At 49.7% G+C, this 27140-nt stretch overlaps 1 protein-coding gene across 1 annotated transcript in view; it reads right to left on the minus strand.

The window, feature by feature from the left end:
• The window catches only part of Tg (thyroglobulin), a 190859-nt gene that overhangs the window by 1515 nt on the left and 162204 nt on the right, over positions 1–27140 (minus strand). The window contains exons 42-46 of the mRNA XM_059247013.1: positions 23416–23580; positions 22165–22332; positions 13045–13226; positions 9940–10047; positions 2082–2216 (exon numbers count right to left, since the gene is read on the minus strand). Coding sequence (XP_059102996.1) covers positions 2082–2216; positions 9940–10047; positions 13045–13226; positions 22165–22332; positions 23416–23580 — 758 coding nt within the window. The remainder of the gene's footprint in view (positions 1–2081; positions 2217–9939; positions 10048–13044; positions 13227–22164; positions 22333–23415; positions 23581–27140) is intronic.

Raw genomic sequence — 27140 nt, forward strand, 5'->3', positions numbered from 1 at the left:
ACAGGCCATACCCAATTCACGACTCAGTGGCACCACTCAGGACCTAGAGCAGCCCCGTCTTTCTGAATGCTTAGGAGAACAGGGTACCCCTTCTCTATGGTGTCCTTTGATCTGGATGCCACCCTGCCCTGTTTCTAAAGGCCCTTGCTTATGCAAGCCATGGATAAGAAGGTGTGGTCAGAGGCGACCTTGGAAGCTATAAACTAAGGTCCCATGAAGGAGATCTTACCCCCCAGAGGTATCAGGACAGCGGATTGATCTCCAGGCTATAGGGTTCCAGGGCAGTTGGTTTTGTCAACAAAGTCATTTGGCCTCAGATTCTCAGAGCAGAGCTGAGAATCTAAAACATGTTAAGATCTCTTTTCTCATCATCCATTCTACCCTCCTCCTGGGGAGAAAACCGCCATTCTAGACCTTTCCACCAAAGCATCCCTCCCCTGGAAGCTCTCCTGGCATAAGTGAGTGCCCTCCTTCAGGCTGCACAAACCTGGGGGCAGACATCAGCCCTGACCCCAAGAAAGATGGACACTCATAATGTCAGTTGTTCGCTCACCCTTCTGGAAGCGTCTTAAGGACATCTTGATATCTCCGCATTCCAGATGCCGTCATCATGATTCATTTTACTCACTAAATCTGACCCCCATCTCACCAGCTCCATCCTCACAACCAGGGTGCTTCCTCACCACTTGCCTTGGTTCAGATCACCCGCTCCCCAGAGCAGCTTCCCTTAGCTCATCTGAATGGCTTGAAAGTCCTGTGTGGATGCTGCTTATTACTCAAGAAAACATTTTTTAAAACTCTAACAAGAAGAAATGTCCTTTTCCCTTCAACTTCCACAGTAAAACTTCTTGAAGCTTTCTTTGCTCTGTGTTTACTGTCTGAGGTTGTTAGCAGCTTATAGCTGCCAGGATGCTTCTTTCTTCCCTGGAGGAACTATGAGAGTTCTAGGAAATGCAGAGACAAAGGAAGTGGATAAAGGAAGTAGTACCAGGAGTGTGGAGGAACAGCACATCTGGGAAGTGGTGTGCCACAGGACTGGATCAGAGACTACTGGGGAGGAGGTGGGAGATGTTGGAGCACAAGAATGCCAGGGTGACACACCACAGTTGACATCCTAAGGTGGCAGTGCACCCATGGGGCACAGAATGGCTCTCCTCCGATTGGTCTGACCCCCAGGGGACCCTGGGCTATGCCTGTGGATTTTTTTTAATATTTATTTTTTGAGACAGAGTCTTTCTATATAGATTAGGCTAGCCTGGAAATCCCAATCCTCCGGCCTCAGCCTGTAGGCTGGGATGACAGGTGATACTGTCATGCCTGGCTGCCAGGGACATTTTTGACTCCCATAACTAGAACAAGGTTGAGTGTGAGGTTTTGAATATAAAATGTTCCCCACAAGTCCCCAAGTTAAGTGCCTGGTTCCTGGCTTGTGGGGCCATCATGAGACATTTGGATCTTTAGGAGGTTAAGCCTCCCTGGAGGAATTGGGTCAGTAGGGAATGGACTCGGAATATCATGTTCCTTGTCCCTCTTGATCTCCGTTCTCTCTTTCTTTCCTGTCTTCCATGAGGTGAAGGAGTTCTCTTCGCACGCCTCTGCTGCTGTGATGATGCTTTTAGGGAAAGCAACCAAGGACAAACCCTCTGGAACTGGAACCTCAACTAAACCTTTCCTCCCAGGAGCTGATTGTCGGGCATTTTGCCACAGTTATGTAAACAACACAGTGTGTACTGTTGGTGTCTAGTAGACAGAGGCCAGAGACACTCTCAATTATCCTACAGGATACACACATACACACAACTTAGCTGGTTCCAAGTGTCAACAGGACAGAGGCTGAAGAAATCCTGCCCTATTGCATCAGTGTGTCTGAGCAAGGAGGCACTCAGGCCGGAAGCTTTCCTCATGATTTATCTACACAAAGACTGTTTGATTAGAGACAGGGATATGGCAGTAGAGAACTGCAGCTTTTGTGGCCAGGGTGAGTCAACAGATAAAAAAAAAAAAAAATGTGGCCTTTGCATTCAGCTGCGGAGATGGGAGGGAGCACATGACAGGATTCATTAGAGCAGTGGGCCACATACCCGGATCTGATGAAGTTGGAGAAGTACTGCATGACTTTCAGGGACAGGCTCTGCTCCTCCGTTGAGAACTGGCCCTGGTAGGCAGAATAGAAGGGCAGTCCAAAAGCATACTGCACGTCTGCCAGCAATTCGAGGCTGAGGAAACAGGGGGAGGAAGGTGAAAGGTATGAGGTGATAAACATAAACCCAAACCTAGCAGTTGTCCAACTAAAACAAAGACTTCGAATACTTCATACCAAATGTTTGTTTAGTGTGAGTTCCACTTGGCCTGTATCCAGGGGCTAATCTGGTCTGGGGTAGACTCATGGTACACGTGGTGGCTGAGACTTACCTGCTATTGAGAAACAATGACCTGGGAATGTTCTGGATTGGCCCTTTGACTGTATTCCAGCTACAATACCTGTATCATCTTTGGATGTTTGTTTGTTCCTCAATGAGCAAAATGATAAAACACGGCAGGCTTTGAGTCTCTCTTCTGCACTGGCCTCTTATCTGTAAGTTGTACCATCCCAGCTCCTCGAGGTTGACTTTTGTCCATGTAGCCCACCCTAGCATCTGACATTTGGTAGGCATTCAATAAATACATGTCATGACTGAAGTGAATCTCTAATAGGCATTAGGCCTCTAGGCCTCACATCCCTACTGACAAATTGCTTCATGCTGAGAATGACAAGGGGTCATTTTTCTATTCTAGAAGAATCCAAAGAGTGACAGATGACATGATGGCTAGTGTTCATCGGGCTCCAGTTGAGAATGAGGTAAGAGCTGAGTTGAGAAGAATTGCAGATCAGGCCTGAAAAAGTGGGGAATTTAGGGGTAGTGTCTAAGCCAGAGAGCCTTTGACTGTGGCCATGAGGTTCATGGAAAGAAGCCTGAGCTGAGGTAAGGGTACCACTGCTGCTGTCCAGTGAGGACAGAATTCACTTGAGATCTCTGACTTTACCTCAGCCCTGCTCAACTAAACTCCTTCCCAGGGAGCCAAACTGTGGTCATACTGAAAGGACTGCCCACTGCTGACTTCCCACATGAGCTCCATGTCCAGGAGCCATAACCCATGAAGCTCAGCAGGAAGCAGTATTGGGCGCTGTTCCCAAAGAGCTCTAAATAATGGCCTCCGCCGGAAGGTGGCTGAGCTGGGCTCTCCTTCAGCCAAGCACGGAGTGGGGCGGGGGTAGAGACAGTGATGACATTTTTGACAGTTGGTGTACTGGAAGTTACCATCCTTCTGATGTCAGGGTTAGAGGCAATATTGGAAAAGGCCTACTGCACCCTAACCACGTGACAGGCTTGGGGATGAGTCTGTGACCACAGGGATCCTGAAGTTCTCACTGGGAGAGGAAGTACGTTGACCTAGTACCCACAAAGTGTACCTCAGCCCTACAGCCCTTCCTCTGAAGAAAATCTGGGAAATGGAGGAGGGGAAGTCTTGTTTTCATGGCCTTTTTGCTTCTTTTTGAGACGCTACAGACTTGTCAAACACCTGGCTCATGTCTCTCTTTGGGTAAACCTGATCTGAGAAGGCATCAGGTCGTCATCACGGGCCTCACAGGCCACATATGTTCCTGCACAACCTTTCAACTGTGAGCGTCCCATTTACTTCACGTACTCCAGTCCCACCTGGGCCCCAGGGGAAGTTCTTACACGGTGCCCTGGAGGTGCCCATCTCCATCTCAGAAACTACCCATAGTGCAGCAGTGTTTCTGATCTCCCCAGAGCGCAGCAGAGCTGCTGATGGTAACCTGTTCTGTGGGACAGTCACAGCTTCTCGCTGACTGAATTGGACAGGTGACTTCTTCCATAAAATGCCACCAACACGAATAGAAACTTTTCCAGCCACACACTCTCTCGGCACTCAGGCTAGTGTCTGTCAAGAGCTACCGTGGTGGGGGATGGTCATTAAATTCATTGTCATCATGCAGACAGTCCACTTTCAAGAGGCCCAGGCTAGAAATCAAATTGTGGAACACACACTGAGTTTACAGTTTTGCAGGAAATTCAGAAGGGGATCTGAAAACAGCATCTTCCTACCTAGGCCTCTAACTTTGAAACGGAACAGGAAGGGAATGAACGTGGGTGACAGGTTCAACGTGAAAATCCACACCTTGGACCATGGGGGCTTGTATCTTATGTCTCATGAACAACCACCAAAAGTTACAGTGTTTTCTGTGAGCCATGTTCTCTGGTGCAAGTGAGAAGATCATTGTGCACTGTAAATGGCATGTCTTTGAAGATAAAAACACCGAGTTCAAGGACATTCTTCTCACACTCGGATAAACGCCTATGAAAATGATTAAGACCTGTCACTTTTCCTCACATCTGCAGCCAGTCTCCTCACCCTCGGCAGACCGCAGTAGTTCTCCGGCCTTCTTTACCTGTAGACATGTAGGCCTTTCCCACTTGAGGGCCCTGGCACCTGACAACCATTTTTTGGAAAGAGCATTAACTCCCTGTTTACTTTTGCACTGGCACGGTTCCCTGACTTTCAGGGTTGAATGTAGCTTTTTTTTTTTTTTTTTTTTTTTTTTTTTGGTTTTTTGAGACAGGGTTTCTCTGTGTAGCTTTGCGCCTTTCCTGGAACTAACTCACTCTGTAGCCCAGGCTGGCCTCGAACTCACAGAGATCTGCCTACCTCTGGAATGTAGCATTTTTTACATAGTCTTTCCCTCAGTAATGAGCCCAGCACCTTAGGGCTCCCCGCTCCTGGCACTGCTGGGTGACCTGAACTGGTGTGTAGACTGGTGGGTGTGCTCTCTATTGTTTGCCCTGTATCAGGCAGGCATCTGTCGTGGCAGGGTTGAAGATGATTGGGGAGTGGACAGACCACTGCAGGGTGTGGTGGTCAGTGACAGGAGTGACTGGCTTTCATCCACCCCGGGAGATAACCTGAAAGATCACACAGGATGTGGCTGGGCCCAGGGACCCAGTTCAAGAATCCAGCCCTATACTGTTTTTTTTTGTTTTTGTTTTTTTTTTTTTGGTTTACCAGGTTCTGCAAAGCCACCAAGCTAGCCAGCTGGAGAGACAGCATTTGGATCTGGACTGGGCAGGGCCCCTGGAATGCACAGAAGTGTCTAGAATGCAGACCAGTGGTGTTCAAAACATCTCAAGGCCAAGATTTACAGTTCTGTTTCCCACAGCTGGGTAACATTTTAAAGAGGAATGTGCCTGCCTTCATATTCATTTTATTTACCTTTTTTTCCTAGCAGAGTTTTATTAATTCCTTAAAACAACCAATTCTAACTACAAACATTGAAGGTCTACAGGGTACTGGATATTGAACATGTATTATCATTGACCCTCGTACTCCAAAGATGAAGTGGAAGAAACAATACCCATTTCATAGGCAAGAGCATCGAGGCAAGGGAACTTGCTCAGAAGAAACAGCCAATAAAGGGAAGAGACAGTGAAAGCTATGGTGAATTTCCCTCACATCTACAGTCTTGGCATTCAATATCTGCCAGATATATATGTGGGCATGCCCCTCCCCAGAATATATGCAAGCCTCAGAATAAATTTTTCACAGGTCTGTCTCCATCCCCCTTCTCAGCAGCTCTGTGGAACAGGTATTCTCCCAGGTATCTGCTAAGAGGCCCAGGGAGGCTAAGTGAGTTGCCCAAGGTTGCACAGCTAGTATGGGCTTTGTTTAATACAGACTTAAGCAATCTAGTTTTGGCTGAAATGGGTGCAATTGAAAGAGACCAGAGGAGACGGCAGGAGACAGGGGAGAGTCCAGACTGCTGCTCGTGTGAGTGGAGCATGTCCAGTCACCTCCCTGGACTTTTGTTTCTGGGCTGGTAAAATGAGGGTCTAAGAGGAGATGTCCTCCGACCTCTGACTCTGGATCTGAGGCATTTCTCCCACTCCACAGGCTTGGGATTCTCTGTCCTTGTCCTCACATCACACAACTCGCCCGCCCTTGGCAGGAAGGACGGCTTATGTGTGATGTGGTGGGCACCAGAGTGCCACACTGCCGCTGTGTGACATCTGAGCAGTGCTCTGTAAGGAAGGGGGTGGTATGGCGTCTGCTTGCTGGCATTGGCCGGGAAAGCTGATGTATGTATGCTACTAACAGAACAGAGGCATGAGACAGATGGTGGGGAATGTAATACACACACACACACACACACACACACACACACACACACACACACGTGTAGATCAGAGCCAGAAATAAAATGAGAGAAGAGGCAGCTCTAGGGCAGAGAAAGAGAGAGAAAAGGGAAGGAAAGGGAGAGGAGGGGGAGATACTAGAAGGGAAGGGGAGAGGGGGGGAGGGGAGAGGGCGAGGGGGAGGGGAGAGGGGGGAGAGGGGAGGGGGGAGAGGGGAGGGGGGAGGGGGAGGGGGAGGAGGAGGGGAGAGGGGGAGAAGTGGAGAGGAAGAAGGAAGTTGTGGGGAAGACAGACAGGTTTTGGAGCAGCAAAAAAGAACTTGGCAGAAATCTCAAGTTCTTTCGTTGTTGATCTGCTCAGTGATGGCAGTGTCTACTGCATCAATGGCGCCACACTGTGATCGTGGTGACAGGGGAGGTTGTCAGGAATGTGTTCTGGTGGCCAAGAACAGTGGGGGTCCCGGTGCTTGAAAGTCACCCAGGCCCTGGTCCACACACAGATCCATTACTGAATGTCCCTGAGAGAGGTCCTACTCCTCCTGTGTGCATTGTTCAGATGAAGAAACCGAGCCACCAAGAAGACCACATGACCTGCCTCATGTCAGTAGCTGATGTAAGAGTCAAGGGCGGGTTGCGAACTGGAAGTAGATGAGGTCCATAGCCCTGCCTCAAATATCTCAGTGTCTTTCCTCTGGAAGTGATGGCACAGCCTTGGGCATTACAGAGCTCAGGCAATGAGTGGCTAGCAGTGATTTCAGAGAGCCCGCCTCCTCCTTGATTCACTGGGGTCTGGGACCCAATTTCCATGGATCCCAGGGAAGGATGTCCTCCTGGATCACTACCTGCTTACTCCAAACCATAGTACCAGCTCCAGGGAGCCTACAGACCAGAAATGCAGGCTCGTCTCCCTCCTACCTGCCGTGAGGGATGTTTGGCTTCTGGCTTCAATCTTTCATCACAGTCTTGTGAGCACCTATCAGGTCCTTCCTTAAACACAGAGCCTCGGCTGAGGTGTTGAGAGCCACGAGGATCCTTCAGAATCTGACACAGCATGTGGCTGCTCCATGAAGGCTCCCAGGGTCATTAAAAGGGCCCAGTCTGCAAGTCTTCAGAGGGACAGACAGAGGTCAATCAGTGGGGAGAAGCCCTGGCTAGCCTGGGACACTGAGGGTGCTGTAGGCAGCAGTTGAGTCTGTCCGTGAAGGACCAGCCCCTTCAGGTGCGTGACACCAGAAGCCTCCAGTGCGGGGCTCTGTCATCTATGGGAGGCTAAGTGCTCTGGAGAGTACATCTGGGTCCCCTCCAAAAGAGACACTGGAGTCCTCACCTCAGCGCTTTAGAACGGGACCATGCTTGGGGTCAGTCTTTCCTTAGACTGAGTAAAACTGAAGTTGTTAGGGTATACCCTGACCCGGCAGGACTGATGCCACTGCAAGACGTGGGGATTTGGACACAGGGACACACACAAGGGATTAAAGGGATGGGGGAGCAGAAAGAAGATGGCCTCTTGCTGGTAAGCAACGCCTGAGGCAACCAGAGCCCAGAGGTCCCTGGCACCCTTTCCAGAACCCGAGGAGGATTCCAGCCCTGCTGACTGACATCTGCACTTCAGCCCACAGCCCTTCCAAACATGGGTCGATTTGTTTCTGCTACTCCAAGAGCACAAAGCCTGTGGCCCCTCCCCAGAGGAGCCTCTGAAACTAACTCGGGGTTCATGCCCTCCTGACTCCACTGGAACTGCATGCATGCTGGTGTTTTCCTTTCCTTTTGCTATTATGTGTGAATGTGTCCCCCCGCCCCCCATGCTACTGTAAATATTTAGGACAAAAGAGATATGAGCTTCTTAGGAATCCTGAGGATATGGCCTTGCTGTGGGGGACCCAAACCTTTCCAGTGGCCTCTCCACCTAACTAGCTAGAAGAAGGCAAATTCTGGTTAGAGAGCCATGAGTGGCGTGAATCCAGGCCCTGGCACTGCAAGGCACAGCCAAGGGTGATTCTAGGACCATGTTCTGGGATAGGCTTCCAGGCCACAGCGGCTACAGACCATTGGGCTACAGGCTCCATCTACTGTGTAGACACTCCTGAGCGCCTTCAACACTCCTTCCTCCCTTCCACATGCTCTCCCGAGAGCTAGGGCGGGCTATTTAGCCTTCTGCCTCAACCTCAGGACACTGTTGGGCTCTCGAGGTGGGTGTGGTGGAAACTATAAATAGCTCTAAGCAGGCAGACCACGTGGTCTAGTGGAAGCTGATCTCTAGGTTGGAAGGGGCAGAGACAGATAGCTCTGCACTGACCCAGCTTCTCATCTTGGGAGTAGGAGAAAACACACTATGCCCCTTGAACCTCAGACTCCTTGGCTCAGGGTAAGTGTCTGTGATCCCCCAAGGCTCCTAAGTTTAAGACTAATCCTCAGTATGTTGGTCTTAAGAGCTGAGCCTCTGGGGGATTCATTCACAAGGTTGATATGAATACAATCAACAAGGCCCTCATTCACCGTCCTGCAGAGGTGCCTCCGGGTGAGACAGGGGCTTGGCCCTCAGTAGACATCCCAAGATGCTGGTGTCTTAAGCCTGGACTTCAGCCTCCACAACTGTAAGCGTTAAATCCGGGCTGCTTGTAAGGTGCTTTATTAGAGCAGCCTGATTGGCTCAAGACGCCCTCTGTCTCCGAAGCAGGGGCAACTGCCCCAAGCTGCCACCCTCCCAAGAGCTCCACGTGTCTCCATGGAGTGCTATAAAAACCGAGCCACCCACCCATCTGGACACACTACAGCTTCGGTTTCACTGAGTGAACGACCACAAGTCCATGGGACCACATCCTCCAAAGACTCTAAGGCTGAGACCAAAATGCCACTCCTTTCAAGGTCTCATCCAAGGGCTGCGGTGTGAAGTCGACATTCAGATGTCGCTTAATGTAGGCATCTCAGGCCCCACTGGAATGGGCTTTCCACGTGTAGTCTGGGCCACACAGCCCTCCCTCCAAACCCTTTCATCCACGTCCTCATTCCACCTCCTTGCATCCTTACTGCAGCTCCTTGTTCCCCTTGCCATTGTTTTCCCCTACGTGTGCCTCTCATGTCTCTCTCCTTCTTCGTTGCTTTTGTTATTTTTATTACCAGGTGCTTGGACCTCTTCTGGAAGTAAGGATACTCGAGATATTGGGGTAAAGAGAAACCTTTCATCTGGACTTGGCAGCTCATGCCTCCTATCCCAGTGCTCGAGAGACTGAAGTAGGAGTCCTGATGAGAGTCCGTGGCCAACCTAGACTACATCGTGAGTTCTAGGCCAGCCTGAGCTACAGAGTAAGAAAATATGAAGCCAAATAAACAGAAAAACAAATAAAACAAGAAACGCTTGATGCCACGGAAGGTCATTTCTTAAGTACTTAGTTCTCAGAGGCATAAAAACACATAGGATATAGCAAAGGAAAAAGCTCTCTCCATGCCCAGAAGACAGAGTAACTCAAGTCAGAGCTCCAAGTTCTTCATGGCGGATGGACCGTCATGTACTTTGGACTCCATTCTCGCAGGCAGAAACACCATGGAATAAGGTACCCATTACCACTGCCTCATTTGCAGCCGATGGGGCCAAGCATACATGGTCAAATCCTGTCCCACGTCCCAGAGGCATGGCTCATGCCTCATCCGGCATTCTTTCTCTTCTTTGTGGATCACGGTAGTGACAGGGACCCTTGCCAGGGAGCCTTTTCTGTGTACACTTGCTATATATAGCCTCATAATCACCTTACCTGCCATGGCCATAGCTTTCGGGCACATGGTACATGAAGACGTTTCCACGGGTTCTCCTTGCCCAGAGGCTGGCCATGTTGACCATGGGACATATGATAAAGTAGTCCCTGGGGGAAAGGACAGAGGAGGGAGTTCAGTTACATAGCTCTGGGGGAAGGGCTGTGGCAGGCAAGTGTTTCCCACAGGCAGGCCATGCCCACCACGCCCATCCTCCAAAAGATCCCCTGCCCAGCCCTACAGGGGTGCTTTCCAGTTCCCCAGGGGCCACACTGGTAGATTGCAGCTCTGGTTTCTGGCAGGCTTCAGCCTGAAATGTGTCCACAGGTCAAAGGGTCTCCTGTAGGTCTGAACCTCTTTCCAGAACATCAGCATCACTTAAGGATTTGCCAGAAAAACATGATAGGAAGCCCAGTGGATGAGTGCAACATGAATAAGTGTACCTCTGAACAGAAGGCAGACTCCTCAAACATACTGCATGAATAAGATACTCTTAGTTGTAGGGCTTTGAGCTAGGACTGAATTTGCCAAACCTCAAACCCCAGGCAACGTTCAGCGATGCCTGGAGACGGTTTTGCTTGTTGTAACAGAGATTAGAAAGTTTCTCCAGGCCTCTGCTCACAAAAGCTCCAAGCAAAGCCTCAGTCAGTCCAAATGGTCAGAGGGAGGTAATGCAAAACCTGCCGGGGCGATGGAGATTCGTGGTGATTCCTCATTCAGGTGATGTGAACCAACTTAAGAAGCTCCACTTGTAGCACTGAGCTCTGTATGTGTGGACAAGCAGGCCCTGTGCCTCAAGATTGAGTCAAACCTGGGGATCAGATAGAGCATGTTGGCCTTGGCTCTGGGGCTTTGAATCCTAACTGCACTATTGGTAAGATGAGACATCCAGGAGTTCTTTGTCCTCTGTGGTCTCCCAGATGAGAAGTTTGGCCTGGGACCCTGTCTTGCAGAGACTTTGCATTGCTGGAGGCTAAGGACACCCTGGAATCTTGTCTAACCAGTGGGCTGTCACCCTTTCCCTGGTCATGGAGCTGATAACGTTTGGTGATTGTTGATAAAGCTGAAACGTTACAGGCGGGGCTCCAAGGTAGGGTTAGTGAAGGGGTCTCTCTCAGAGGGAAGATATGGGCAGTTGGGTTTCACCCTGTGAACAGCACAGGATGCGATTGGACCTTCCAGAAAAAGGCTCATGCTTGGCGCCCCAGGGAGGGACACTTCCTTGAGACTGGAGGCAGAGAGGCTGAGGGAACTTGTAGGCTGAGTTGTCCAGGAGGAAACCAGGGCTTGAGCTGTGGGGGTTGGAACTCCCCAGTGGAGTTTTTCTAGATTTCAGCTCTTATCCAGGAAATAAGTTACCTTTAAGGCCAGAAAATGACCTTGAAGTAAGAACCCAAGTTTGTCTAAGCTCATCAGCTACTGAAATCTGGAGTAGCCACCGAGTCGATTGTGAAGCCACTCAGAGTGAGGGACTGTGCATCTGTGGGTTCTTATGGTCCGTCTAGGTCTGTCTCCAAAGTTAGTGCTGGGTTTCTTGGTTTAGGGTAGAGCTCTTCACCAAGAGGCATGCAAAGGCTTTCTAGGCTCCAGAGTCCAAGCTGACTAATAATATTAGCTTTTACCTACCCACCTGTTGCCTATCATACTAATTTCATAAGTTTCTGAAGGTCTGGGGAAAACTTAATTGGATGATTCTCATCTGTTGTGATTGCCTGGAATTGCTCATAACAAGCAGATGTCCCACAGCTCTACTGCTGCAGACTGCCACAGCCTCTCAGGTGGAGAGGCCACACAGGACCTCCAGCCCACACTTCGTGACAGCCAAGGTCAGTAAGAGCATTGAGATGGAGCTTTGATGCTGGCCCTGTCCCCACAGCTTAGAGCAAAGGCAAGTGTGCTCCTTCTGGAGGGAGAGGAACACGTATAGGATGCTGATGCTCCTGGGCCCAGCTTTCCCCTGGAGGGATCCCTGTGGGGAAAACCAGAACATAGATCACCACACCTGCCAAGCAACCTCTAAGGTGATTTGAGAGCTGGGGGCCACATGCCCAGGGCCTCTGAAGGAAGAAGGCTACAGTCTGTTTGTCCCTTGATTCTTACTCCAAATGGGCTCCTATTTGCTCAAAAAATAATGTTTGGTGACTGGGGAGTTGGCTCAGTTGGTACAGTGCTTTATCTCATAGGCATGAGTACTCAAGTTCGAGCCCCAGATCTATGTAAAAATGGTAGGCGTGGTGGTCCGTTACTGTAATTCCAGCTCCGGGGAGATAGACAGCAGGATCTCTAGGGCTCACTGGCCAGTTGGTCTGTTCTAATTGGTGAGCACTAGACCAATGAGAGACCCCGTCTCAAAGGAGGTGGGTGGCAGTCCTGAGGATGACACTCAGCATTGTCCTCTGACCTCCACATACAGACATACATATATACATACAAAGGTAGGTACACCTTCACTCACACATGTACCTGCATACACACATGAGCATGCATTAAAAAAGAAAGCTGTGCTTGGCTTCAGTGAATTAATGATACATGGTGGGGGACAATGTGATGTAGTCCTTCCTATATAGTGCTGTGACAGAGGAATGCTGGGGACAGTAGAGACTTGGGGGGCAGTCTTTAGTTTTCTTGAGGTGGAGACAAGGCATGCTTCTCAAGAAAGAAGCCTGAACAATGAGTAAGGGTGAGGGGGCTGTATCAACAGTGGGCAACAGCACCCCAAGGAAAAGACTCACATGGGCATTGAGAACTCACATGGGCTCATCCTGCTTGGGTAAGGACAGAAACTTCCTAGTAGGTTTCCATTCCCACACGCTGAGTGGACTCCAGCCACACATGGAGTTGACTATAGAGCTATGGACGTGTCTGCACCCCTGGGTCTCATCCTGTCACCCTCCCACATGGTCTGAGGGCCCATCAGGGGTGTCTACTTCATGGTGGATTGAGAGAAGGGTACTAAGGACACCCCGAGCATCAAGTCCCAGGCTCCCAATGCCCCCGTCAAGATCCGAGAAACCTCCGAACCCTCATCCATAGTTAGACAGAGGAACTGCATCCCACATGAACTGGTGTATTGAGTGGCTCCGACTGGCTTGGTGGGCCTGGCTTACCGGGTGGCATTCTCCAGTGCCCGAGAGAAGGAGGCATAGTCGTCTGTGGAGTGCTCCAGGGAGTAATACCAGACAGCGGCGGTGAGGATGCGAGCATCTGAGTCCTCCCCACCCAGTGAGTTCTGCAGTGCCTGGTAAAAGGCTGTTTTGCTGTTGGTTCGGCCTTGGCTCTCCTCAAATTGCTTTGAAAAGTGGGAGGGAGGAGGGGGAGAAAAAGACCAAATTTCCCAATCATATCCTAAAAAGTACAGCGTGTCCTTCAAACATTATTCTAGAATTTTCTCTCTGAGAAGCATCAAAACACAACATCAATCACTTGTACTTGTTCCAGATCCACCCACTTTTTACTGTGTGACCTTAAGCAAGTGGCTCTACCTCTCTGTGCCTTCCTTTGCCCATCTGAATATGGGCATGCCTTCCCCTAGTGTTAGGAGAAGACAAGATGCAAATCCCATTTAGTATGGTCCATCTTAGCCCTGATTGCTGTTTGATACTGGGCCACATGCATACTTCTTTCTGGTTTTATCTGGCTAAGTTTAGCTGGCTTGTGTCTCGCTGTGGTCTGATGTAAGACAGTTCATTCTATTCCAAGTACTGCCCTAGTCATTCAAAATATGAACAGATAGTGTTGCCATAAGAACACACTCTTTCCCTGGGCCAACTCTGCCTGGCCTGGGAAGTGTCTGGGACAATAAGGTCATACATACCCCCTGTCTGTTAAGCTATGTCCCAGTGGGTGGAAACAGGGACACGTAAGCGGATGTCCAGAGCCTCACAGAGCAGGCTTAGCATGGGCAAGGGTACATGGATGAGGCTGGGGCCAGACCTGCTTTAGGAAAGACAGTCGAGGAGGGTTGCACTGCTGGGCTGAGGGGCTGCCTAGCTGCTCAGGAGCAACAGTCACTCGTTCTGCTCTCAGCCTCCCTGCCCTGCCCTTGCCTGGCAGCTGGCTATGCCGTGGGGTGGGGAGCGACTCAGCTCCTACCTTCTGGCCTCAGTTTTCTCCTTTCTGGAGATGAAGGGCAGAAGATGCAGGTCTGGGAGTGAGGCCAAGATGCCTGATCCCTGGACAAGCTCGGGATGCATATACGTTTACATGTCTCCAGGAGCTTCTGTATACCATGAGCCCACGTGTTAACAGGCCCTGGTGTGTTTACACTGCTCTACAAATAGCTACTCCAAACTCCTCTAAGTACAGAGACCAATCCAGGATCAGGACACAAGGAGCCATATATTAGTGAGCTAACAAGTATGTTCCCACTTGTAGGACAGAGCCTGGCCTGCCCACCTGAGGGATGACTGATTAAAGACATGTCCCAGTCACATAGCACTGGCCCCCGGAGACAGAGAGGAGGAACATGGGGGCTAGTATGCAAAAGGGCCATGTTTCTTTAATCTTAACATATATTTTAGAAAGAAATCTGAAATGTGTCACTATCTGCTAGGCACAGCCTGTGAGTACATGAGCATCTCTGGCATGAACAGCTTCCAAACATCACTGGACATGACCAGAGAACAAGGTCACAATAAAAAGAGGTTTGTGTAAGAGCACGCAAATACACTCCAGCCTCATCCCCATATCCACATTCTCTCACAGACCTCCCCCCACCCCGCCCTGAAAAAAAAAACCCTCCATATGAATATCATGCGTGCACTTTGCTTTTACCATTGCTACCTGAGGGTTACCATTCATTTACTCTAGACTAATGATATTAGCTTTTACCTACCCACTTGTTGTCTATCATACTGATTTCCTAAGTTTCCCTTTGGAAACTCTCCCTGGGGAGAACTTAATTGGATGATTCTCATCTGTGGTGATTGCCTGGAATTGCTCATAACAAAATGGCTACTAAGGCCATCATATACCGCCTGTCACTCACAGCTTGGTGTTAAGCATTTCCTGAGCACTTCACCAAAGTGTTCCAGGAGCCCAGGTGCTGGGTGTGGCATCACCCTATTACTGAAATTACAATCCAGACCAAGGGTGTCTGTACCTTCTTAGGGCCATCATACAGAGAACCAGCATGGGCTGGTATTTAGCTCAGGCCTATCATGGGGGCAGTCAGTCCTTCCTCAGCACAAACTTAACCATGACCCAGAGTTACACCGTAAACACAGGACTACATAACATGGAAGGAAGGTGACCCATGGATGCATGGCCCAGAGTGGTAACAAGAATCCTGAGTTGGGAATCAATGTGAGGGTCTGAGTCTAAAGCTGCTTTTGAGAGGTCTTTGGAAGAATGATTTCACCTCTTCTGATCCCGACATCTTTAAACTGTAAAGCATGGTGTGGTCCAGCTCTCTGGGTTGCTTCTGAGAAGATTAGGGCAGCTAGGGAGTCATCTGTAGTATCCAGTGGCAAATTTATGTCTGTTTGTGCTGTAGGTCAAGAGCAGCTAAGAGGCTCCAGCAGAAGGATCTGCGTGGAGCCAGCAGCTCAAGCTTGGTTCCCATTTCTCTGCATTCCCTGGTGCTATGACTTCAGCTTGTCCTCTAACCTCTCCAGTCCTCATGTGCAGATTGGAGTTAACTGAAGTCTAGGTTACAGGGTTGTCTTTAGAGGTTGGAATGGCAGTCTGAAGCACCCTGTTCAAACTCTGGCATAGGTCACTTAATAAAAGAGGCAAATTTGTACTAGCTCTCAGTCTTACTAGCTTCAATGAGCAAACTAGAGGAGAAGGCCTAAAGGCCCCAAACCACTTTACTACGGGATGAAAAAAGCCCCGTGTGTCTGACTTCTTGGAACAAGGCTCCTCTCTTGCTTTTATTCCTATCTTCATTTCTTTAGGTGGACGCTATGAATATTTGAAGGGCTGTGCAAGCATTAATGGCTCAACTATTGTAGATGTCAAATTCCCTGGTCTGCTGGCCCAGCTCCCAGTCCTCAGCAAAGGTACTGATGAGCAGGGGGCGGGGGTGGGGGAACCCCTATGACCATTTCTCGTCTCTAGGTGTTTTGCAATGTTCCTGCACTGATGAAGAAATGGAGGTTAGGAAAAGACGCAGTTCTGTACAGCTACTTCCTAACGTGGGGGAGCCCCAGAGATGAGCAAGTACCAGGATCGTTGTGTCCTACCAGTCATGCTCAGGAGTACTGTGCACACTGAAGGCAGTGGCTTTCCCTCGCTGATGTAAAGAGGAGGCCTCTTGCTGAGACACTCAGCCTACCTTGGCTGCAGAGGATCAGGACTGAATTAGAGAGATCCAAATCTACTTCCAGCCCAAGCCTCAGGTCTTTTATCCAGACCCCCGCCCCCCTGCTTGCTGGAAGCTGCCAGCCATACACAGCTAATGCATATCCCATTCATCTCTTTTCTCTGTACACACTCTTGCTTAGCCAGGGGCACCTTCTTCCTGCCATGATTTCACTCTAGGGAGGTGGACCAGATCCATTCTCTGATCACACACACACACAGATTTCACCTGCTTCCTCCTGCCTCCCACCCCATCCTGCATTGTGCCTCACATGACAGGTCACATGACAGGAGGCTTACCTGCCTCCTCACCTATCCAGCTTCTACTCCAGTCCAAGGCAGATGCAGCATGCCACACTGTTCTGTGGGCATGGGCTGCTCTATACTCTTGAAGAAGGCTCTTAATCTATATTCATTTGCACACTGGCTCCTCACTGTTAGGCCGCTGCAGGTCTGAGGAATAAGAGAGCACAGGAAATCCCTACAGGAAAACTCGGAGGGCATCAGAGCTTGCCTGGGTTCAGGTGCCTCCTAGTTCACTAGAACAATGATTCTCAACCTTCTTCATGCTGCAGTCCTTTAATACAGTCCCTCATGTTGTGGTGACCCCCAACCATAAAATTACTTTCCTTGCTACTTCATAACTCTAATTTTGTTACTGTTATGAATCATAATGTAAATATCTGTGTTTTCCAATGGTCTTAGGTGACCCCCAAGAAAGAGCCATTTGACCCCAGAGGTGTCATGGCCCACAGGTTGAGAACCACTTTTCTAGAACTTCTAGGGACCTTTTGTCTGCTTGGTGGACAAAAATTGAAGACTGGACTACCTCTGGCTAGGAATTCAGGATTCCAGGTGAGGTGACATGAGTGGCCATGGGACAGAGTATGAGAGAATGGCTGGGTTGGAAAGGCTCACAAATGACAGTGCTGTCAGGGTCCCTGTATGTGTGTCATGGACAGGGTGGCTTCAGGAAGCAGAGAGGCATGTCCTCTGCTCAACCTTCTTGCCCTTCATTTGGCTGACTGCCATTTATCCAGAGCTCCAGAGTCCATGCCGGGCAGGCCCTGTGGACTGTCATCTGGATCTTTCCTGGACTCACAGCTATCCTATCTGCCAATCAAGCTGCATGAAAATCAAGATCCTGGATGAGGAGCCCTTTGCATGTCTACAGCACCACAGTCTGGTCTCTACCTCCTCCATTACCCAACCTTCACCAAGGTTTTGATGGGCCACTAGAACGCTTGTGTTTTTATTTTGTAAGGGGTGTGTCAACACCATCATTTACTGCTTGAATATGCACTGAGATCTCACACCACTGCTCTCTTTCTCACTTCTTCCTCTGCCCCCTCTACTGCTCTTCAGGTTCCCAGGACATAATCTTCCTGGGTCTGGCAGACAGGCCCTTCTTATTCTGGCTTCTGTATCTCCACTTACCCTCAGATATCGCTGTTCCATGGCTATCTCCTTCTCCTATGCAGGTCTCAACCCCAAAGACACCTCTGATAGGCTGTCCCTGTCCTCCTAAAGTGTATCTCCCTTTCTACTGTTTTCTTTGATGTCCTCTGGCTCTGTTTGCTCCAGGCTCCTATCAAGACCTGAAATCCTTAGTGCTTATGCATCATTGTTTCTTATTTCTGTGAGCTCTGCAAGTCAGGGTCTCTAACTGCACATTCAGAACTTTCTCCCAAATCCCAGAAGACCCTAGTACACAGAGTCTAATGAAACCCTGGGGTGCTTGTATAAGTCACTTGTGAACCATTGTTCACTACTTACCTTACTAGAGAGCTAAGAGCCAATGGCCAACTTTCTATCAGATGTAGCAGGATCAGTGCCAAGTGTGCCAAGTGTCTACTACATGTTCAGAGACCCACAAAATATTCTCCCATTAGCTTCTTTTGAAATTATAAGAGAAAATATGACAACGATGCTTTGGTGACAGTATAATAGAATTTCTAGCTTGTTTGGCACTCATCTTTATATTAAAAGTTATAAAATATTGTATATTTAGGGTTAAGTCCACATGTCTTACCTTTAGGGAGAGCCTCCAAAGGATTAGATGAGGAGACATGGGTGTCAGGTGTGGATCTCAGTGGGGATGGAAGGCTCACAGACTGTTAGGTAGGGCATCCTGGAGCTGGAGCCCCACAGAGTCCCTCTCTGGTGAGAGCTGTCTCTGTTCTTAGATATGCAGAAAGCAGACAGGGCTCACTGTGCTACTTGGAAGCTACACTATCCACAGCTCCGACTGGCTAAGCAACGTGCCTAAACCACGTGGTCCAAACCAGGACTCACAACCCATTATCCCAATTCACATCCCGTGTCTGCCTAGGTCCAGACCTAGCATGAGGATTTGGGGTGGTGGCACCTCTTTCCAAGAAATCTCTCTCACATACACACACGGAGGATTCCTGCATCCGCCTATTAGTATGAGCTGCCACCGAGGATTTGATACTGCTGCACTGGGGCTCATGCCAGCGACTTGGCTGCCAGGTGCAGCTTTCCAACTCTCAGACAGCCCCCCTTCACAGGCCCCCACTGCACCTGCTCCTGAATGAGGCCAACTCCCAGCCAAGCCCAGGGCACGCCGGCTACACTAAGCTTTGGATTTTTTTCTTGCCTTCCTCGTAGATGCTTGGAGGGGAAACAGAACTGTGCATCTTGGAACAAGTCTGCTTCTGCTAATGCAAATGTAGTCTTGGTTAATGCAGACAGACTGTCAACTTCAGCAGTCAGGAGGAGAAGGAGGAAGGGGGGATAATTCCCCATCTCAGAAACCAATGAAGAATTTCAATAGAATGCTTCGACTTCGGAAATAAGATCTGTCTGAGCAAACGGAGGCTTTCCACCTTCCCAGGCATCTGTGTGGTCCCCATGCTCTGCAGGTATGTCTCTGGGTGTCATGAGGGCTCCTTGCGTGAACCATGGTGGCCTGGGTGGCAGAGGTAAGAATCTTTGGGATTTTGATGAAGCCCTACCCACTCACTCTCTTTGGTCTGAGGGTATTTGGTAGTCTCTGTTAAAGGGATGGCTGGTCCTAAAGGCTGAATGAGGGCTAGGAGGCACCTATCCCTCCCTGGACTGTGTGTGTTTATGGGCTGGGCTCCAGCTGGCATTTCTGTAGACTGCTATGAGGAGAGAATGTGTGTGCCTGTTTTAGTATGTACGTGCACCTTTGCAGTGATTTGGAAAACTGGCCGGAGGTCAGATGGTTCAGCGGCTATCAGTCCTTTGTATGTCTTCTTGGGACCAGTGCCATTAACTATCTTAGTAAAGAATTAAGCATAAAAATATCTAACATTTATTCAGGTCCAACTATTTTCTGGACAGTGGAGTATGTCTGAGTGCTCTTGGACTATATAGCAGGATCTCTATGAATAATCTTCCAATTTACAGATAGGGAAACTAAGTCTCAGGTTCTGGGGAAATGTAAATGCTCCCGATTACAGACAAAAGACATCCAGAAGGCTGAGGGAGGGAGAGGGTTCTGGTTAGTCTTTGCTCATTTGTCACCCAGCTGACAGTGACGCTCTTGGCAATAGACCCCACCTTACCTCTTGTCTTCAGGGACATGGCGCCCACCTCTCTACACAGCCTGCACATAGCCATTCAAAGATGTTTGCCATGTTGATTCTCTATGTTCTGATCTGACCATCACCTTTTAGAGGGCAGGATCCAACTGGTGGTGAGGTCCACCATAACTGGCCCTGCATCTGGCACACTGTAAGCGACGGGTCCACTTTCAGTGGCACAGCAAACGGGTGCTGGTGTTTGATACTCATGCTGTGCACCTGCTAAGCTAGAAGTAGTGATTTCCTGGGTTTAGGATCTCAGAAGGGACCTCAGATGAAATGAGGAGGCCCGTGAAGCCTGAGGACATTCTAGGAGAAGGGGCAGCATATGTCACACCCCTAAGCATAGCTAAGGAACAGCGAAGACATGGAACTGCTCTGGCCATGCAAGGTGACCAGGAAGGGTACAGCAAGGAGTAAATTTAGATCCCATCAAACAAGTTTATGGGGGGTCACTGTCAGGATACAGCTCTGACTGCTGGGGAGGGGTTTGGCTGGCTCTGAGTGACCTGGCTTGCAGAAGGCTTGTAGATTGAGAGAAAATGAGGTGAATCTGCTGTTGCTAAGCCTGAGAATTGGGATTCACTGGGAGAATTGTGGTGGGTATGTGAGTTTGAGTGGGGACAGAGGTAGCCCCAGCCGTCCACTGTGAATTAAAGATGAAGAGCTGTAGGCATCTAAGTGGAGATGTTCAGCAGTCTCTTGGCTCTGGCAGCAGTCTGAGGTCAAGCGGGGTGGCTGCTGAATGGACAGCCAGGCTAGAGGTGTACGCTTCCCACTCATAAGGGACTGGCATAGAGAGCCGAACTCTGGCTTCCCATCAACCACTGCTTCCGCCATCCCTATCCTCTAGGCAGGCCGTGCCCAGGTGTGCTCAGGAGACACAAGGTCCTAAGACTACACACAAGAGCTCAGTGAGACAGAAATGGGTGACCAATGAACAGTGAGTGTACCAGGGTCTAGCTCCCTGTGGGGCGGGGCATGGACATGCGCACTGGCTTCCCTGCTCTGGCCACCTCCGGGGCATACCTTCCCAGCAGGGTGGGCTTAGCAGTGAGCCTCCTGCCATATGCCTCCACGTTCCCTTGTGAGTGAACAAAGGGAACTTTGCCCTGAATGCCTTGGATAACTCAAGGAGAACCGAAATACAGCATCGAGGAAGGATTCTGGCCCTGTAGTCTGTCAGCAGTGACAGGAAGTTCCCCAAACGCCACTGGGAGGGTGCTAGGGAGGGTGAGTCCTAGGCAGCCGCACAGCCAAGTAGCCTTCCTATGGTTGGCTAGCACAATCGAGAATTAGGACCCGGGCTATGCTTTGACCCCTCGCAGCCCAAATGTACTAGGAGGAGGCTACTTCCACCACTAGCTGGGGAGCTTCTACTGCTGGGAGGCGGTGCAGGAAGCACCTGCCAGGGTGGCCTTCCCCCCTCCTCCCACCATGCTCCCTGTCTTAGATGAACCCTAAGCTGAGACTCTGAAAGCAGTTCTTCCTCTCTTTCATGACAGAGAGAAGGGATGAGGGTTCAGCATGTTTCCAGAGCTAGCATCATGAGGACAGGGTCTCCTGCCCAAAGATCCCGTGTTCTCTCTCACAAGGCAGCATTGTATGTGATATTGCAAGGAAACGGTTATATTCCATGTAACTCATCATGTGGAGAGCACAGCAAGGGAGATTAAGCCATTCTGTTTTACACTTCCCAAGGCAGTCAGTGTTAACTGCTTGGTGTATCTGTCCACGCCATGATCCTTTCATGTAGAAATACACAAATATGTACATTTACATACATGCATATACTCGCTTCTTAAACAAGAGTGCTAACTCAACTCCATGTTTCTCTACATTTTTGTTTTCTACTTAGCAGCCCATCAAAGGCATCCCTCAAGCCAGCAGAGAGATCAGGCTCATGTTTTTAACAGCTGCATAATATTTAGCAGTTAGAGTGTATCTTAATTTAGCCAACCATTTCCCTGTCAAGGGACATCTGGATTTCTTCCCAATTTTATTTTTGCTACATTAATTAATGCTGTCATAAACGTCCTTATACACACATTGAGGAAGAGCAGTGCTTGTGCTCATGGCGCGGTGCCCCTGAGGCTGGGAACACCCGGTCAGCTTCTACCCTAAGCTCTTCATAGTGATTGATTCGCAGCTGCGATTTGTGGGCATATCTGTATTAGTCACCTCTTGTAAATGTCTTTGTTCTGAACCCAGCTTCCGCCACGATTATCTCCAGGCTTCTGTAGCCTTGGCTAACAGTCCTCTGTCAGCCAGAGAAGTAAGTCAGTCATCAGTTCTTGACCTAGTATGCCATCAGAAGGCTGCCCGGGCCCCTCCCTGCCTCCCTTCACCTACCTTCACAGCCTTCGCCCTGTTGATTAACCCATCGTCCTGAGAACCCCCTATGAGTAGATCCACCTTCACTGGCAGAGGCCTCTTCAACGCTCTGGCTGGAACTTCGCGTAGGTACTGGCCATCGACTACAGGGCCCCAGTAGTGGAAAGGGCCACTAACAGCCAGGAGCTGCAGGGTGAGGAAAAAGGCCGTTACTTGCATTTTACTTTTACATTTTACATTACATTCATTTTACTTTTCTTTTTTAAAAAGGGACAATCCCAGTCTTGGCTGTGTAGCTGAAGCTGACAATTGTAGCCAAGAGCTAATGGTTCTGAACAGGGACAGAGACCAAAAAGGTCTCTGTGAAGGGAACTCTGCAAGATGGAACCATGTCCATCTCCATCTCCAGAACCCCACCATAACTTTGCCTCCAAGTATCCGCCTATTATATAACCACTAGATTGCTTTGCTTAGTGTGCTCTTCACCATGAATGCCCATGCTCCAAACCCAGTGAGCTCTAATGGAAAATGGGTAAAATGATCAGGACAACAGGCAAGCAGGACACCCTGTGCCAATGCCAGTGACTGGAAAGCAAATCCCCCCTCAGCAATGCTGGGCCCCCAGGGGGCCCTCCCAGAGCTCCTCTGCTGAAGTAATAAGAGGTTTACAGGAGGAACAGGAAGAAGGGGAAGGCCTTAAAGAAAGGGCCCTAATGGGTGACTAGCCATCACAGCCCACATAGGTGAGGCTGAGGACAAGACTCCAACAGGTCTCAGGGTCCAGACTCATTCTTATGAGGATATGAGGATCAAGCCTGATCATGTCTCCTTTACCAGTATCAGGGGCAGCCAGAGACCCAGGCCGAGAGCAGTGTCTTTAGAGGTAGAAAGGGATGCCCAGCTGTTTGTCTAAGGGGCTGTGACCTGACATTGTGCCTCTATGGTCTCAGAATGGGGTGTGCCCCTTCTCAGGTGCTATTTCATTTCATCTGTCAACTCTAGGTTTCCATCATAGTTCCCACTTTGTACATAAGACATCCAAATGGCAGAGAAACTTGTCTTTCATCAGTAGCCTTGTGTGTTCCATCACAGCCTGCAGCTCCTACATGGACTGGGACTCAGGAGACAAGTTTATCTTTTAGTTGGTCATCCACTGGATGTGTAGCTTGGGTGGCGAGGGTCATCACATCTCCTTGTTAGGCTTTGGCCTTCCATTTGTAAAGACAAGAGATTGTTCCCTCCCCGACCTGCATGCACACGGGTGCCCACCTTGGTCTGAGCATCATTGAGGATGTTGGCAGGCTTCTGGCGGAGGCAGGACACCACTTCTTGGATGGACAAGGTAGGGCATCCAACCTCCTTTGCCAAGGCCACAGCTTGCTGTTGGGCCCTGTCTGGGCTGATGACTGCAGCTGGCGACAGTGCGGAGCCTCCCTGGAAAAAAGAACAGGGGTTAGGCTGACAGTCTGCACGGCCCTGGCTGCTGCTTAGGCTGGGGACCCTCAGGCCTTAGCGGAGTTCTGTACCCTCTTTCAGATGCAGACATCTGGGATCCTTGGAGATCCAATATGTGTGATGTCAGGATTGACCAATGTGTAGCAGCATGCTGTGTGAAAAACTTGGTTTTTGTTATCTGTGAAATGAGGGGGCCAGATGATGTCTCACTGTGAAGGGGAAGAAGTATATGGAAGCAAAGGATGATGGTTCTGAACAGGGACCAGAGAGCCTTCTGGTAAAAGAACTCTGCAGGATACAATTGCATCTACCTCCACCCCCAAGGAGTTCCTTAACCAGCAAGGTTTCTCAACTCTAAGATGTAGCTGAATATGAAAATAGATGCCCCCCCCCAAGAAGATCCCATCATCCCAGGTAACAGATGAGATATCCAAGGTATAGAGAAGTGGGTGCCTGATCAGACTTGTAACTAGACAGGGAGAGCCTAGAGCTCAGTGATCTTGGCAAAGAACCTCTGCAGGCTACTTAGCATGAGTGTGTGTCCTGCACACACAAGTGGCCAGCTCCGCTGAGAAGCCCATTGCTAATAAGAGGCATATCTGGGACCTGAGCTCGATGGTCAAGCACTCAGCCACCGTGAGACAGACTCTCACACATACCTGAGGGCCCTTAAGGGGAGAGTGCTATTCCTATCTCATATCGATACCTAGTTGTTAGGTCCTTGGAGGGACCTGTGACCAGAGCCTGAGGCCAGGCCAGCAGTGAGGAACTAACTCATCTGAGGAACGGGAAAGTACACTGGGTGAGCAGGAGGAAGACTATAAACCCAGTAGCTATATATAGCCTGATGACCCTTTTCAACATCTCTGAGCTGTACAGATAAGGCCAGAGAGCCTGCGCTGCAGACCTGAGATAGTGTGAGACAGCATAAGGGGGTTCTGTCTTTTACTATGTTTTATATACTAAACTCAGCCAGCTGGTACCTCCGGCAAGATGTGCAAAACAGACTGTTCTGAGCATCAGCATCTACAAACAAAAAGAGAATCCACCAGGTTCCTCATGAGAATCAACAACAGTGCAGGTCAAACATGCAGCCAGCCAGGACTGGGAATGCAGTGTGACCTTGGCAATGAACCACAGTGGGTGACTTATTTTGAGTGTGAGTTTTACACCCTGGATTTATTTCTGTAACACCAAGTGGCCAGTTTTTTTTTTTCTCTGAGAAACTACTTGATATGTTCTTGCAACAGAATGGCAGTCACACTGGAGGTATTCAAGCCGCAGCTCCACGTTCTGCACTGCAAAGTGTGGGGGTGGGAAGTGGTGTCAAGTGGACCCCACTTTGCCTATAGGAATGCCTGAGGACATGAGGATTTCAGGGTGGGCCTCTGATGATCAGTATTTTTGCCGGCTATAAATAGCTGGGGTTCTTGATATGGGGAGGAAGTGGGTAAAGGCGTGGGCTTCACCGACACTGTGAGATAGCTTTGAGAACTTTCCTCTCTCTTCTTGTAACCAATCTTTCTGAAGGAAACCTTGTTCTTGGCGGAAAAATCAGCAGTTAAACAAGTTGCCCTCTTTGGGGGTGGGGGGCGCATCTGTTAGGACTTAGAAGTGGCAGAGGACCTTGATGAGCAGAGCCTGGAAAAAAGCCTGAGCTTAGAGGGAAAGGGACCAGGCTGGAACTCCAACTCTGTCACTCTGATTGAGTCATCCTGAAATTGTGACTTCGCTGTGCCCCAAGAGGACTCCCTCTCAGACCTTCCTTCCTTCCTTCCTTGAAGAAGTCGTTAGCTCGCAAGGCAACAGAGGCACATTTTCTCTCTCTGTGTGTGTGTGTGTGTGTGTGTGTGTGTGTGTGTGTGTGTGTGTGTTTGTGTGTGTGTGTTTTTGTGTGTGTGTGTTTGTGTGTGTGTTTGTGTGTGTGTGTTTGTGTGTGTGTGTGTGTGTATGAGAGAGAGAGAGAGAGAGAGAGAGAGAGAGAGAATCTTGCTGCCCCAGGTATGCCGTGGTGGCCCGCCTTAGGGTTCAATGTTCTTATGCAGGAAGGGAGTCCCTGAGAGGTCTGCTCTATTTCTTTCCTAGAGCCCCCACACTCCTCAATTCTCCACTACTCAACACCTCTCCTGTATCCTCACTGTGAGGTAGGAACTCCTCAGGGCAGGAGAAGGTGGGAAACCCACAGCCACCTCCTCAACAGTGAGCACCCAGGTTTGCATGGACTACGGCAGCCTCAGCTCAGGGACAGACAATAAACACAAGAGTCCACTAGCGTTAACTGTGCTCCATTTTCAGAACAACTCATGAATCCTGATTCTTGAGGTGCCAGGCAGCGGGCAGAAGGGAAGCTGTGCACCTCATGTCTCACAGCAGGGGAGGGACAGACATGAGGTGCATCCCAGGCAGCCGTCCACCATTCCACACTCTACCCGCTATGCGTTAGCAGGCCTGTGTCTGTGGCCGCTGGTGCTGGTCCCCGCCTGTCTCTGTGAGAGGGTGGGGCCGACACCCACTGAAAAGGCCCTGGCTGTACAAACAGACAGTCTGAGGTTTTGGTTTCAGTACTGCCTGCTTTCTTGTAAGTTCCCCTGTCTTCTCATGGAAGGGGATCAAGAGTTCCAAAGAAGATGCAAGACAGTGACGCAAGAGACCCCACACCAGTAATCGGCACTCAGTGACAGTGAACGCTAATTGGCATCGGGAATGGTGTTAACCATTGGTGTCCTTCCCGCCATGCCATGAGTGATTCCTGCTGGGAGGAAGCATATATACAGCTCCACAGCCCCACTGCACTGCAGCACCCTGAGGAGCACCCACACCCCCAGCTCCCACTGGGTTATGAACTACAGTGAATCCAACCACTCAGCTACTTAAGAGGGATCAACCTAAGTGTATTTGACTCTGTCTGATTTTTATGTAGAGCCTTAGCCCCGAGTCCTCAAGCTGTGGCCAGATGCATAGTTTTTCAATGTATGGACTGTGCTCAGCAGTCTATGCATCAGAGTGACCTCAAGCAAGACCTCTATGATTGGGATCAGGAAAACAGCCTAGGATTCTTAGTCACTGAGAACTCTAAGGAGGGGTCATGGGGCACCTGCATACTTGGAGAACTCTGCAGAGGAGAGGAAGGACTTGAGAGGACTTTGATGGGAGGAAATGAGTGTCAGGGGGACTGGCTGGTCTCTGGGGGAGTGGGAAGGATGGCAGGTAGGTTGGGGATGTTGAAGACAACAGCTGTGGTCTCTAGACTCCAGCATCCCTGCAAAGAGCTACATATGCATTAAAGGAGGGAGCCAGCATACAGAAGGATGGGGATGTAGGTGGGCTTTCCAGGAGGAGGAAAGAAATCTGCATAGAAAATGCTGAGAAGTAAGGTCAGGGGACAGTCAATCACAGGCAGGTGGAAGGCGTCACCTTGACATAAGCCTTAGGGTGCAGGTCATGCTTCTACAGCTATGGGAAGTCCAAGTGGGCTTTTGAACAGAGTATTGTTAAGTATTTAGGAATATCACTGCCTGCACCTGTCCACAGTCAGGCTG

This window comes from Peromyscus eremicus, chromosome 20, assembly GCF_949786415.1.
Source record: "Peromyscus eremicus chromosome 20, PerEre_H2_v1, whole genome shotgun sequence".
Lineage (NCBI taxonomy): Eukaryota > Metazoa > Chordata > Mammalia > Rodentia > Cricetidae > Peromyscus > Peromyscus eremicus.